We start from the raw sequence: 14319 nt of genomic DNA on the forward strand, positions 1-14319 counted from the left end.
GAGGGCTGAGCAGAGAGCAGGCAGCTGGGGGTGAAGGTGCACCTGGGGCCCCCGCCTCAGCCCTGAGCGAGGCAGAGAAGGGGGAAGCGGCCTGGGGTGGGGAAGGGGACAGGAGGGCAGAAGGAAGAGACTGTCCGCAGGGCCGAATGCTGCCCACACGCCTGCCCCTGAGAAAGGACCCAGGTGTCCGGGCGGAGTTAGGGGTCAAGAGGCCAGGTCCTTAACCTGTGACGTAATTAAACCCCGCCACTGCCCTGTGATGCTGGTACTGTTTTGCCTGCCATACAGAGAAGGAAACTGAGGCACAGTAAGGGTAGGGGATTTACCTCTGTTCAGGGGGGACTCTCCCTGCACCCCACTCTCCCTGGGGCCTCTGCATTCCAGCTTGGCTCTCAGAGTTGGTTCTGTGAGAAACAGCATTGGGTGCATTTGTTCTCTCGATGCTATTTTTAAGTCAGAAATCAATGTTAATAGACACTGATGGGAGAAGATAAGAATCAGTGATCACATGGGATTGAAAAAATAGTTGCACTATGTTTTTCTTAGTGCCGTGTGTGTGTGTGTGTGTGTGTGTGTGTGTGTGTGAGAGAGAGAGAGAGAGAGAGAGAGAGAGAGAGAACAGGCATTAAACTCTTAGGCAGTCGAATGCCTACACTAAAAGGAACTACACAGAGTCAGAGAGATCTAGTTAAGTGATGTCAGTTCTAAGGGTCCGGGATCCGATCGAGGCCTAACAGCATCGTCTTCAGTTTGGTCCTATTAGCTCGTGATTGATCGCAGAGAGGAAGCAAAGGCACAAACGTCAGTCTAAGGGGAAGCACCTGCCGGGGGGACTCCTCCCTCCAGACCCACCTGGAAGCTGCCTCACCTTCTCTCGCTACCGAGAGTCTGTCATACAAAGTGAAGTAAGTCAGAAAGAGAAAAACGAATACCGTATGCTAACACATATATATCTAAAAAAAAAAAAAAAAAGGTTCTGAAGAACCTAGGGGCAGGACAGGAATAAAGACGCAGACGTAGAGAATGGACTTGAGGACATGGGGAGGGAGAGGGGAAGCTGGGACGAAGTGAGAGAGTGGCATGGACATATATACACTACCAGATGTAAAATAGATAGCTAGTGGGAAGCAGCCACATAGCACAGGGAGATCAGCTCGGTGCTTTGTGACCACCTAGAGGGGCGGGATAGGGAGGGTAGGAGGGGACATGGGGATGTATGTATATGTATAGCTGATTCACTTTGTTATAAAGCAGAAGCTAACACACCATTGTAATGCAATTATACTCCAATAAAGTTGTTAAAAATAATAATTAAAATAAATCAAAAAATAAAATTAAAAGGACGGAAAGAAGGAGCTAAATTGGCTGAACTAAGTGGTGTTGCTGGAAGATGCCCCTGGCTCAAGTGTTGCCTCAACTTTTGAAGTTCTTCCAGGACACCTTGTGCTTACTTGTTCCCTCCCCTTCCTGCTGTTTTGCAGATCCATCCACTAGGGAATTGTGTGGCAGGAAGGTGTGATTTTTATTTAGTTTGCTCCTGATTCCTTGTTTGCATAGCACCTGCGTGCCGCCTGCAGCCCTGGGGTTCAGGTAAGAGCCTTAGGAAACCATTTCTTTAAATTCAGTTTAAGGCGTCAGAGTCCTAAAGCAGCTCTTGTATTACTGGTGTGTGATAATCCTGCTGAAGTAGGTATCTGTCTACAGGGCTTTGGGTAGGAAAGGGGTTAAGCCAGTTCTGAAATACATTCTTAAGAGGCTAAACAAGAGACGGAGGCAGATTTTGAAGCTCTTCTGCTAGAACTCTGCAGACTGGCTGCGAGGAGGGATGAAACCGTAGCATAAATCATGAGAATTAGCAGACCTTTCTAGAGAGCTTTCTAGAGAAGCCCATGGATTATTTTGCACAAACGTTAACATGTACATTTGTATATTCGTGGCAATACTAACTTACCCAGTGTAGTTTAAAACAAGGCCTTCAGCATATGTTGAAGAAGAAATACATATGTACAAAGTATAGAGAAAGTGGAAGAAAATGTATTCAATGAAGGCAATTTGGAGATTTAGGTTCTTGGACTGTCACGTCTGGGAGGGATGCTGGGTTCACTCATCCCTTGCATTTTTTGCAACCTTTAGAGGCTAGAGGTTTGGAGACGCAGTAAAGATTGCTCAGCTGGGTTCTGGCAGGTCTTTATTAAATCTCTGTATTTGGGAAAGTAAGAATGATGAAGAGTAGAAACCTTTAATCTTGGCCGTGAATTAGGGACAATTAATCTTGTCCTTGGAGAAAATTAATCAGGAGGGGCCCTGAGTAACCTTTCAGAAAGAAATTCAGTAGTGAAGGAGAATGTAGGTCAAGCATAGGAGAAACAACCCAGAAATAGGAAGTAAGAACCTATTTTATTTGGGTCTAACAAACAGTGACTCCAAAGCCATTTGCAGTCTGTATCCCTCTGCCCCTAACCATTTCCGTATGTCAGGTTTGTGGGGTCACAGGGGCTTCCCAGGGTCCCTCCTTCCCCCCGACTTGACATTCAACAGAAGGACTGTGTCCATTCTCTTTGCGTTCACACGGACTGTATTGCTCTGTCTAAGGCAGGGCCTGCTGTGGGATTTTTAATGTATCACCTGAAGGGTTTTTGACCCAGTGGGTCCTCAGCAACTTTGTTGGGCTGAGTGACTACAGATGTCAAACCCTCCTCACTTTGGATGAGCACGCACACCTTTGACAGCTGAAGCCTTGCATCCATCAAAACTTAGGTTAGCTCCAGGAGGGAACCTAAATAACAGGCTTGGGCAGGTTAGCAGCACGTGTGTTTCTCTCTCACGTCAAAGATGGGCTGGGAGGGCAGGGCTGGTCTGTGTTGTCATCAGAGACCAGGATTTCTCTGTCCCCAAAGTGTTGCCCTCCAGTTCATGAGGGAGGGCGCACCCCTTCCCGTGAAGGTCCTGGCCCATCAGGTGCACATGTCACTTTTACCCACTTCCCACTGGCCAAAATCTAGTTTCACGGTGATACCTGGGCTGCAGGGGTGGCTGGGAAATGAGTCTATTGTGGGCAGCCACGTGCCAACCAACATTTCTGTTACCACTGATGATGGTAACATCCAGCCACCTCCCTGGTGAAGATTTGCATGTGGTTGGAACCAGGATAATATTTATTTATTCATTCATTCATTCATTTATTTATTCACTGTCATTCATTTATTCAACCACTCAACAGATATTTGACTGTGAGTGCTGAAAATAAGAAGGTAGGAAGATGCAGTTGCTCTCTTCAAGCTGTTACCTGTAAGTGACGCTAGTCTAGGTGCTGCGTGGAGAAGGGGCAGGGCAGGGGGGGCAGTGATCCAGAGAAGACAAGAGGGAAGGTGGAAGCCGGGGAGGGAAGGATGGGAGACAGACGGCGTCCTAGCTCCAGTGCACTCTGGAGAAACACCAGAAGTAGGAATTAAACATTGAAACTGAGGAGCCAGCCAGAGGCTTTGTGAGAAACGCAAATGTAACTTTTTATTTTGGAAAATAACACATGAATGTAATTTCTACTCTATTCCTTGTGCAAACCGTCATGTCCTTCTTGAAAAATTTTTTCTTTAGAGATGGTGCCACAGCTTATCTCACTGCTTCTTTGGGAGCAAAGCATGTTCCTTTATTCATGATCCTTTGTTGAAGTTTGTCTACCTGCCGGGCCTGGGGTGATACATCTCCGCCCGTGTCAGGTGTGCAGAACCAGGGTAAGAATCACAGAAGGATGGATGTTTGCTTTTATCTCAGCTCTCCTCTGGCTGGAGAGCAAAATGGAGTTTATCCCAATTTGACACCTATAGGAGCTCCTGATCCTTTTTATTACTGGAATAATTGTAACACATTTTGAAACAATTAAAAGGGAAAAATCTAGACCCCCTGCAGAGGTTGGTCTGTGCAAGTTTGATTTGACTAGGACCAGTCACTTCTGAGTTAAACAGAAGAGGAAGGTGTAGGTTATTTATGGAATTTGGCTCTAAGAAAACGCAAGTCAATTTCCTGAAATGGCGTAACTTTGTGATTTTAAAGGGAAACATCTGTCCTTCCGTCCCCAAATACTTCTATTTGCATCAAGCTGCACCCTGAGGCTCATGGAGGCTTCCATATGACGGCGATGTGACCCTCTGGATGACAGTCTAGCTGGGTTTTAAAAATGTATATGTAGAAATAGTTTTATAGGCACTTTAAAAAAGCATTTTAAAAAGAGATAAGCTCCCATAACCTCACCATTCCGAAACCACCACGTGCGTTTGGATATATTTGCTTCTAGTTTTTGTTACTATGCATATAGGCACACGTTGCTTTATTGCGCTTCACAGACAGCGCGTTTTGTCACAAACTAAACATTTGTGGCAGCCCTACATTGAGCATTTGCTCACTTTGTCTCTCTGTGTTCCATTTGGGTAATTCTCACAGTATTTCAAACTTTTTCATCACCATTACATTTGTTCTGATGACCTGTGATCTTTGATGTTACTACCGCTACTGCTGAAGCCTCAGACAACGGTTAGCGTTTTTCAGCAATAAAGTATTTTTAAAATTAAGGTATGTACATTGTTTTTCAACATAAGGCTATGCACACTTAATGGACTACGGTATGGTATAAACATAACTTTGATATGACCTGGAAACCAAGAAATTTGTGTGACTCAATTTTTTTCTGATCTTTACCTTATTGCAGTGGTTCTGGAACCAACTTTTCTACTCTCTGTCTCTGAATTTGACTATTCTCAGTACCTCATGTAAGTGGAATCACACAGCATTTGCCCACTTGTGACTGGCCTAGCTCACTGAGCACAGTGTCTTTAAGGTTCACCCATGTTGTAGCCTGTGTCAGAATTTCCCTCCTTTTTAAGGCTGAATCATATCCATCATGTGGGTGGACCACATTTTGTTTATCCATTCATGCATCAATGGACACGTGGGTTGTTTCCACCTTTTAGCGATGGTGGACAGCATTGCTGCTGTGAACGTGGGTGTAGAAATATCTGCGGGAGTCCCTGCCCTCGGTTCTTTTGCGTGTATGCCCGGAAGTGGGATTGCTGGAGCAAATGCTAATTCCATGTTTGCTCTACTGTTCAAAATGTGCTTTCATGCACAGTGTGCTCCAATTTGGTTTTTACAGTAGCCCTGTGAGGGGAGCATTAATCTCTCCTCTGGCTGCAAGGAGGGGTTTGCCCAAAATGAAACGGTCAGTTGGAGTTTCTTTGCCCAAAGCGAAACAGTCAGCGGGGGTTTCCTGACTTGGAACGTGGCTCTCTCCCGGATCGCCCACCATTAGAGTCTCCCCAGTCACACGTGCCCTTCCAAGGACAGTGTCCTTCGATTGTGAGCGGCCAGTCTGCTCCCAGCTGCCCCCCGACCCGCCCTGACTATGCTGTCCAAGCTGGACCACTGCAAAGAGCAGAGGCTTTGTCCGTGGCCCCGGCAATGAGAGTTTCTCCCTTCAGTCTGTTTCCGTCTTTCCGTTCAGCTCTGTCATCTGAGCCATGAGGATCTGGTGGCTCCTGTTCGTCTCTGGGGCCTGCGCAGGGATGGTGAGCTCACAGGACACCTGCAGGCAGGGCCACCCTGGCATCCCCGGGAACCCGGGTCACAATGGATTGCCCGGGAGAGATGGACGTGATGGAGCAAAGGGCGACAAGGGGGATGCAGGTACCCACCACCTGTTCCTGCAGCTGCCCCCCGCTCATCCCCCTTCCTTTCACCTCCTTCATTCATTCATTGCCTGTGTGCTCACCCCTCTCCATCCATCCATCCATCTATCCATCCATCCATCCATCCATCCATCCACTGCCCAGAAGACACTGATGGAGAGCCTGCTCCGGCCAGATCCAGACTGGGTGTGGGGTACAGGGCAGCACGAGCCATGAGGACCCCTGTCCTCGTGGGCTTTCCCACTGAGTGGGGCTGCCTGTCTGCTGGCCACCATCTCCGATACTACAGGGCCGTTTTCAGGAGCTTGTGATGTCATAGATCTTTCTGCCTCAGGCGACAGGTATGAGGGATCTTTGGCACCGGGTCCTAGAGAGACATCCGACGGGTAGGTCTCTGGCAGAGAGCACCCAGCATGGTGCAGGCCTTGCCGTGAGGCAGGCGGTGCAGAACGCCAGAGAACAGGAAGGGTCCTGGAGCCCCACAGCCGCTCCTCGGGTATCTGTGCTGTGTCCCGGGACCTCCCCACGGTTTGGGGACTTGGTGACAGGATCCAGCCTCTGGGAGGGACAGTCCCAAAAGCCAGGATGTGTGAGTGGTTTCCATGACAAAAACCTGTAGGCTTGATTTCTGAATGGGGTTCTTGAGCCCTGGTCTGACCATAGGGTCCTACACCTAAGATGTAAGCAGAGGACCCATCTGGGTGCAGGAAGAAAACATCGAAACTTCTAGTGACCTCTTAAAAGATAAATTTAGGTGAAGAAAAAATTGAGGTTTTAAAATGCTTGCTATATGAATCCGTGTGAATGGCCTCACTTGGTCGGTTTGCAGATACACACGTGTCATTTGAGGCCTGGGCCATGTCCCGTGGGAAGAGTGGTGGCCCACAGTGTGAGCAGGCTGGCCGGGACCCTCCCGGGTTCACTGACCTTCAGCATGTTGGGATGTTTTGCACTAAGTGTGCCTGGACCAGGGGGTTCTCAGATTATGCTGTTGAACTATCACAAAGAGATGGGTGCTGAAAATACTCCCGCAAAAAACCTGATGGTTGAAGGTGAACTTGATAATGCAAAGCAGTAAAGAATCCTGAGAAGGGCAGAGCTGCCATTTCTATTAATGTGAATTCTTCAAATGTGCATTAGAAGGAAAAAACAATGATGAACGTCAGTCAGATCTGTCAAGACGTCTGCCCCCGCAACCCGGAAATTATTATAACTGTGAGCAGGTGAATTTACATTTACGTTCATTGACATGCCCTTGTCCTGACTGTGGATGTCCCAAGGGTATCACAGACTCATAGGAAGATGGACACCAATTAAGTAAGGCATTTCAGGACTCGTGAGAAGCGTGAACACAAGCCGCTGTCATTTTTCTCGGTACGTCGTATGAGAGCCTCACCAAACTTAATGATAAACATTTAGAAGCCTCTTTTGATATTTCTTGATTATACCAGGGAATTAGATATTCCTCTGGCAATATTAAAGTGGCATAATACACAGCAGTTTCAGGATGGACTGAAATTAATGCTTTGCCAGTAAGTGCTGTTAGAATATGGATTTTGAAAAAGCCTTTAAGATTTGGAGAAACAAGAATTACTCAGCGTGGGAAGTCTGCTGCACAGATGTGTGACATTCCAAGTGTTTGTAGGTGTTTCCCTGCTCAGGGCGTTTGTGGTCTAGCGTTTACTGAGTAGGCTGGATGGGGCGGAGGGTCACCAGGGGCAGTGTCCCTTCTCACCAAGCCCCGCCCTGCACTCGGCGCTGGGCTCTCCTACCGGATAACAACACCTCCAGTAAGTCCACGCCGCTTTGGGGCATTAGGCCCGTCTCATTTCTGGGGAGTGAAGGGTCCTGTCCAAGTGAACGGCAAACCCTCCATCTTATTGAAATCCATCCCTTGTCCTCCCGCTGGTATCACGTGTGTACATGTATGTGTACATGTGCGTACACGTGCGTGCGTGTGCCCGCACACGCGCACAGGATACCCTGTGTCTTTGAGATCCCTCCCCCCACCCCGCCCCCGTCACTCCCACGCCCCTTCTCACTGCGAGGACCGCCTTGGATCCACCAGCGGGCTGGGCCGGGAGAAGCGCGGGAAGGCATCGCTCAGATGACGCTGTCAGAACCTGACTCCGCGGCCCTCCAAGCGTCACGGCCCGATGCTGGCCTTTCTCCTGGGAGGCTCTTTGTGGGCCTCCTGTATCATCCCTCGGAGTGGACGATGCACTCGCTGCCTGCACCCCCGGGGCTGGGGCACGTGCTCTCCGCGGCCGCAGTTTTCTCACCCGGTTCCTCGGAGGCGCCCGCCGCCCAGGGAACCTCAGCGCTTGTGCAGCGCCGGGCAGCCTCCCTGGCTTCTCCTTTACACTCTTCTCGGTGGAAGTGTCGCATCCGTCTCCGTGACTCAAACTGCGGGCTCACAGCCTCGCTTTCTCTACAAACGTCTGAGTCCCCTTTGCTCCAGAGCCGAGGCAACATTTCTGCAGGCCAAGGGCGCGGGTGGGAGCCAGGTCACAGCCCCCGTCTGGCGCTCATCCTGTCTCTCCGGCTCAAGGGCGCATGTGTGCGCTGGGTGGTCTATCTCCAAATTTGGGAGGTTTAATTTAAAACGCTCGTTATAACATATTCTATACACACAAAAGAAGATAGATGGAGAGAGAAGGAAGACAGATGCTCCTGTATCCAACACCAAATTTCTCTACCTCTCCGCTACTCATTCTCTCTCCTTCTTCCTCCATGGTCCCCGTTCTTTCAAGTTTCACATACTTCCTTAAGACTTGCATGCTATATATATAGTTTATTTAGATTATATACAACACGCATGTTTCTTAGAAGGATATTATGTCACATTTCTCACACTAAAAATTAACTTAATCTTTGTCTTACCGTTTTCAAATGTATTTGTGTGTATGTTTTATTTTATTTTTTTAATTTATTTATTTTTTGGCTGCTTTGGATCTTCGCTGCTGCATGCAGGCTTTCTCTAGTTGCGGCAAGCGGGGGCTGCTCTTCATTGCGGCATGCAGGCTTCTCTTGCGGTGGCTTCTCTTGTTGCAGAGCACGGACTCCAGGCGCGTGGGCTTCAGTAGTTGTGGCTCGTGGGCTCTAGAGCGCAGGCTCAGTAGTTGTGGCGCACAGACTTTGTTGCTCCGCAGCACGTGGGATCTTCCCGGACCAGGGCTCGAACCCGTGTCCCCTGCATTGGCAGGCGGATTCTTAACCACTGTGCCACCAGGGAAGTCCCGTGTGTATGTTTTATAATGAACATGTTTTTAGAACATTACCTGTACATAGCTTACAAACATACGTGTGTGGACATAACATAGGATGCTGGTGCTCGGGGCAGCCTGTTCTGAGCATCAGGACCCCTGCGTGCAGCAGAACCTCATGGCCTGATGTCCCAGTGGGTCTCCACGGCACCTTGACCACCACTGTAAGGCGCTAGAGAGATCCTTCTGGAACCCTCTCTCCCATGCCAAGTAGTGTGGTGTAACCATGGTCATCTGCGCTTTCATAGGAGGCTAGTACTTCCACTCCACCCCCCACAGAGTGATGGAAAAGGAGCACAAATGACAAAGCCACCCCCCCCAAGTCCTTGTCACGTGAGAAACATGCAATCGTGATCATCCGAGCTGGCTGCTTGGGAAGCCCACCAGTCCACTGCACAACCCGCTTCTTGGCGCACTCAGCACCCTTGCTGCTTGCCCCTGCCTGCCCTCACCCCGCAGGTCTGTGAGGGGTGGGGTGTGCGGGTCAGGCTGGGGCTCCCCGGGACCCTCCATCGCTGACTGGGACCCACATCGAGGGAAACTGGAGCTAGAATTTTAACTTCTGCCTATTTTCTCATTTTCCATCAGGCGAACCAGGACATCCTGGTGGCTCAGGGAAGGACGGGACGACCGGAGAGAAAGGAGAGCCAGGTCAGAGATGGCTTTCCGTCCTGCTGTGTCCGCAGCCAGAGCCGTCAATGATAGGATAGGAATTATTAAGTGCTTACCAAGGACAAGTCCCTTACGAGGCTCCAAGGATGCTCCAGCGATAAAGGCCACACGGTCCTTCTCTCCAGAAGCTCAGGGTTCACTGCAGAGATGGGCAAACTTTCCATAAAGGGCCAGATAGTAAATATTTTCAGCTTTGCGGGCCACGGGGTCTCGGTCACAACTACTCAGCTCTGCCGTCATAGGGAAAAGCTGCGTAGAGGATGCCTTAGTAAGTGGGGCTGCGTTCCAGTGAAACCTGAATTTTACATAATTGTCACGAATCTCAGAACACGATTTGTGACCATTTAAAAGTGTCAACTGTTCTTAGCTTGTGGGCTGTCAAAAACAGGTGGAGGCTGGACGTGGCCCGCGCTCCATGGTTTGCTGAAGCCTGATTTAGCGCTGGGCCCTGAGGAGGGACGCTGGATTCTGACTCAGCGCCTGGGGTGGCACTGCAGCAGAAGGTGGCCCTTGAGCCGGGCCCTGGAGGCAGGGAGGATGCTGGCAGCTGTCGCCCGAGGGGGAGGGAGGATGGTTACCACGGCAACACGAACAGTGTTCTCGACCCACTGGGTCGTTCTAAGTGCCTTCCAGGTGTTGACTCACTTAATACAACAGCCTATATTTTATTTGTTATCCCAGCCGTACAGGTGAGGAACCAGGTGTAGCTGGGGAATCAGCTTGTCATTAACGGTGGAGACTGGGCTGGATCCTGGCGTCTCACTCCAGAGCCGGAGCTCGGACCACGGCTGTCCAGTCAGGGTGTGGGAAGCGGGAGGCACCGGGGAGGGGGGAAGGCGGAACCACGACAGCGCCACGCACCTGGCGTGGTGCACAGGCCGGCAGACGCGGCGAGCAGTGAGCGCCCACCCAGGACCACCTGACTCCAGTGAGGGGATTCTCGGGGGCCGTCACGTCATCGGGGCTGCGCGTCAGCTACCAAAGCAGCCCTGGTGAATCTGCTGTCTGCCTTCTTCCCTCTTCCAAAGATGCGTCCCCTCAGGGACGGGCAGAGAGCTGTCATTTCTTTCTTTTGTTTTTGGCCGTGTCGCTCGTCATGCAGGATCTTAGTTCCCCAACCAGGGATTGAACCCGCGCCCCCTGCATTGGAATCACAGACTCTTAACCACTGGGCCTCCAGGGAAGTCCCAAATAACTGTCATTTCTAACGTGAGCCCCGATGCTGATATAGTAGAGTCAAAGGGTGTTTTGTGCACATGTGTGTATCTGCACAGTTTAGGAGTAAATTAACTTTCAAACCCTGAGCACATGCTGAAACTGTGCACTGCCTTATCTCATTCACTTGCTCAATAATAGAAAAACCAAAGTTGTTTTCACAAGCAAAGTTTCACAAATCGTCTCTTCCTCCATTCTTTCTTGTCCTACCCAGGAGCCGATGGAAACGTTGAAGCAAAGGGCGTCAAAGGTGATCAGGGCTCAAGAGGCCCCCCAGGGAAACACGGGCCAAAGGGACTTGTGGGCCCCATGGGAGAGAAAGGCCTCAGAGGAGAGACCGGCGCCCAAGGGCAGAAGGGGGAGAAGGGCGACGTGGGTCCCGTTGGCCCAGAAGGGCCAAAGGGCAGCACTGGACCTTCGGGCCCAACTGGTTTACCGGGCCCCGTGGGCCCCACCGGAAAGCCAGGTCCCAGGGGAGATGCCGGCCCCCTGGGGCCACAGGGTGAGCCCGGAGCCCGGGGAATGAGAGGCTGGAAAGGGGATCGAGGAGAAAAAGGGAAAATTGGGGAGACGCCAGTCTTGCCCAAAAGCGCCTTCACCGTGGGGCTCACGGTGCTGAGCAAGTTCCCTCCGTCAGACGTGCCCATCAAGTTCGACAGGATCCTGTACAACGAGTTTGGCCACTACAGCGTGGCCACGGGGAAATTCACCTGCCACGTCGCCGGCGTCTATTACTTCACCTACCACATCACCGTTTTCTCCAGGAACGTCCAGGTGTCTTTGGTCAAAAACGGGGTAAAAGTCGTGCACACCAAGGACGGTTACATGAGCTCCGAGGACCAGGCGTCCGGTGGCATCGTCCTGCAGCTGAAGCTCGGGGACGAGGTGTGGTTGCAGGTGACGGGAGGGGAGAGGTTCAACGGCCTGTTTGCGGATGAGGACGACGACACCACGTTCACGGGCTTCCTTCTGTTCAGCAGCGCGTGATGGGTCAGGGGGCGGGGAGCGGTTATAACTCTGTCTCTCCATCCGCCCGAATCAGCTTGGTGAAGACATTATTTGATGATTTTACCACGTTAATTATATCACCACTGTCATAACCATAAAAAGGTGAAAGTAGGAAAGTTATTCCTAAAACTGAGTCTATAGAATTCGCTATCCTTCCAAGAGTAAATGTAAAAATACCTGCTCTGTTTATTACAGTGTATTTGATATTTTCCATCATTCCCGTGATCTGAAGAATCCTTTGCTCGGGCGTTCCTTGTGGGGAGTGTTTTGATATCATTTTAGTGCTCGAAGGAGCCGTGTGATGATGTATCTCCCATCTGAATTCCTGAGGACATTACAGGGAAAGAAAAGGAAGTGTTTATTCCATCTGTGACTAATAAGAGTTTGGGCTGGTGACAATGGCACAGCCCAGGAAACTGCAGGACACTCTGCTCACTTTCTATCTTGGGTTTTCATCACCATTCAACTCAACAAACAGTTGTTAGTAAACTGTTTGCCAAACTTGACTCTGTTTTAGTTTCCCTCCGTATCCACAGTTCCGTATCTGCAGATTCAACCAACCATGGTTGGAAAATATTTGGAAAAAAAAAAAAATCAGGAAGTTCCAAAAAGCAAAACTTGAATTTGCCAACCTGGAAACTGCTGACATAGCATTTACACTGTACTAGGTAATTTAAGTAATCTAGAGGGGAACTGCCCTGTGGTCCAGTGAATAATCCCCTCCTAAAATTCTGGAAGCGTTAACTATGCTTACGTTAACTCCATACACTTTTCCATCAGCTGAGAGCAACTAATAAAGAAGCAAGAGGAGACAAGCCCAGTGCATATTCAAGAGACAGCATCTTCCAGACCACAGCCTGGGACTCTGACGGACTTACAGCCGTTCTCTCCACACGTCAACCAAGTCAGCGCAGTTGTGACAGTATCTTCATTCCTTGGGAAAATGGGAATTTTCTGAGTTATCATTATAAGCAGTCAGCACTGCTATAGATGAAAAGGTGAAAAATTACTTGGTTTTGGAAAACTTTGGATATATGTGGAAATCATTTCTGTTTATAGGTATTTTATTGGCTTTCCTTAATGTATGTTTCTTCTACAACAGAGCCAGGACTCGGGTGAAGCACGTGAGACACCCCAAGTCCCCCACTTGCCTTGGCGCCCTAACGTTGGCCCTGCTGTAGGGACTGATCATTTTCTTTATTGAGCTGGAGTGTCCTTATGCTTTGGCTTCTTTCAATTGCAATAAGCCGAGCTGTTTTTCCCCAGTGTTAAGTCTGGTGTTGTTATGGACCAAACAATTCGTGTACTAGCTCCCTTCTGTTTAGGGTCAGAACTTTATAGGTGAGATAGGCATAAAGGAAAAAAGTACAGTTTATGACCAGAATATTGGATACAAGCTTTCATAAAATTCTTTTTTTTTTTTGCAGGGCAAATGTATAAGATGAAATGTAAAACATGTTATAAAGAACTTCAAAAGGATAAAGTTGATTGGGGAGGTGTCTGATCTGCCATTTGGAATTATCTCTCATCTGCTGTCTGTGGATCTGGTCTGCAGTTTTTACAAGTCTAACTACGCCAGGCTCCCTGAGACACAAGACACCTCGTTAACGTAGCACAAGCCAGCATCCTTTGAGGGTGTTTTTACACTTCAATGTTTGCATTAAAAATGGTTAGGAACCATTCTGGGCTAAAGAAAAGCTCTCAGATTTGAAACTCCTTTTAAAAAATATGATAAAGTAAGTAGTTTTGTCACATATATTGATGAATATTTTTACATGGCAGATTTGACATCTGTGTAAGGGCCTGCCGTGCAGGCCTGCGATGTGGGGTGGCTGTCCCCAAGGACCAACCAGCCACAGACGATGCGGTATTAATCGCCACGGAGTTAGGACTTTGGGGATTTTAAATAATTTGGAATCTTTGATGAAAAAGTCCGCAGAAGATGAAATCGCGACTTACCGTATGTACACAAACAAACGCAGAATTTCTAGTTAAGCTGTAGAGACTTGTGTAAGCGCACCCTGGCGCTTGCCTTTACTAAATTTTCATTGTTCTCTTTTTATCACTGGGGCATTTTCTCCCCACCAGGCTACTCTGAAAACAAACTCCATTTAACAGTAAATTGTTGTGAGGACGGAAAAGGGCGGGTTAGAAGCCCGCCCCAGTTGGCCCTCGATTCTGGCTCTCTGGAACTTCAGAGAAGGTTCCGGGGCTGCTCACATCCAACAGGTGTTCCCAGGAGCAGACTCTACCTCAGGCCCACGCATTCAGGTGAGATACAAGGTTCCGTTGGCGCTGGTCCTTGGTACAGGGACACGAAGCATCCTTCGGCACGGCACGCAATGCCCTGCGCGCCGGGCGCTGGGGGACTGGATCAGGGGCGTCCGGTTCCGCCCGAAGCCGAGGCCCAGCAGCAGCCTCCGCGCTGTCCTCCAACAGGGTCATCCTCACGGGCCGTACAGGGGATGCTCCGAGCGCTG

At 49.5% G+C, this 14319-nt stretch overlaps 1 protein-coding gene across 1 annotated transcript; it reads left to right on the top strand.

The window, feature by feature from the left end:
- The first annotated feature begins 4888 nt into the window (after positions 1–4888).
- On the top strand, positions 4889–14035 carry LOC111175166 (complement C1q and tumor necrosis factor-related protein 9). The gene is made up of 3 exons (XM_089899739.1): positions 4889–5676; positions 9533–9595; positions 11046–14035. Exons 1-3 carry the CDS (start codon positions 5511–5513, stop codon positions 11816–11818), a joined length of 1002 nt encoding a protein of 333 aa, XP_089755865.1. The 5' UTR covers positions 4889–5510; the 3' UTR covers positions 11819–14035.
- The last annotated feature ends 284 nt before the right edge of the window (positions 14036–14319 follow it).

The sequence above is a fragment of the Delphinapterus leucas genome, chromosome 18 (genome assembly GCF_059928025.1).
Source record: "Delphinapterus leucas isolate spDelLeu-1000000601 "Yukka" chromosome 18, BTC_Dleu_Yukka2, whole genome shotgun sequence".
Classification (NCBI taxonomy): domain Eukaryota; kingdom Metazoa; phylum Chordata; class Mammalia; order Artiodactyla; family Monodontidae; genus Delphinapterus; species Delphinapterus leucas.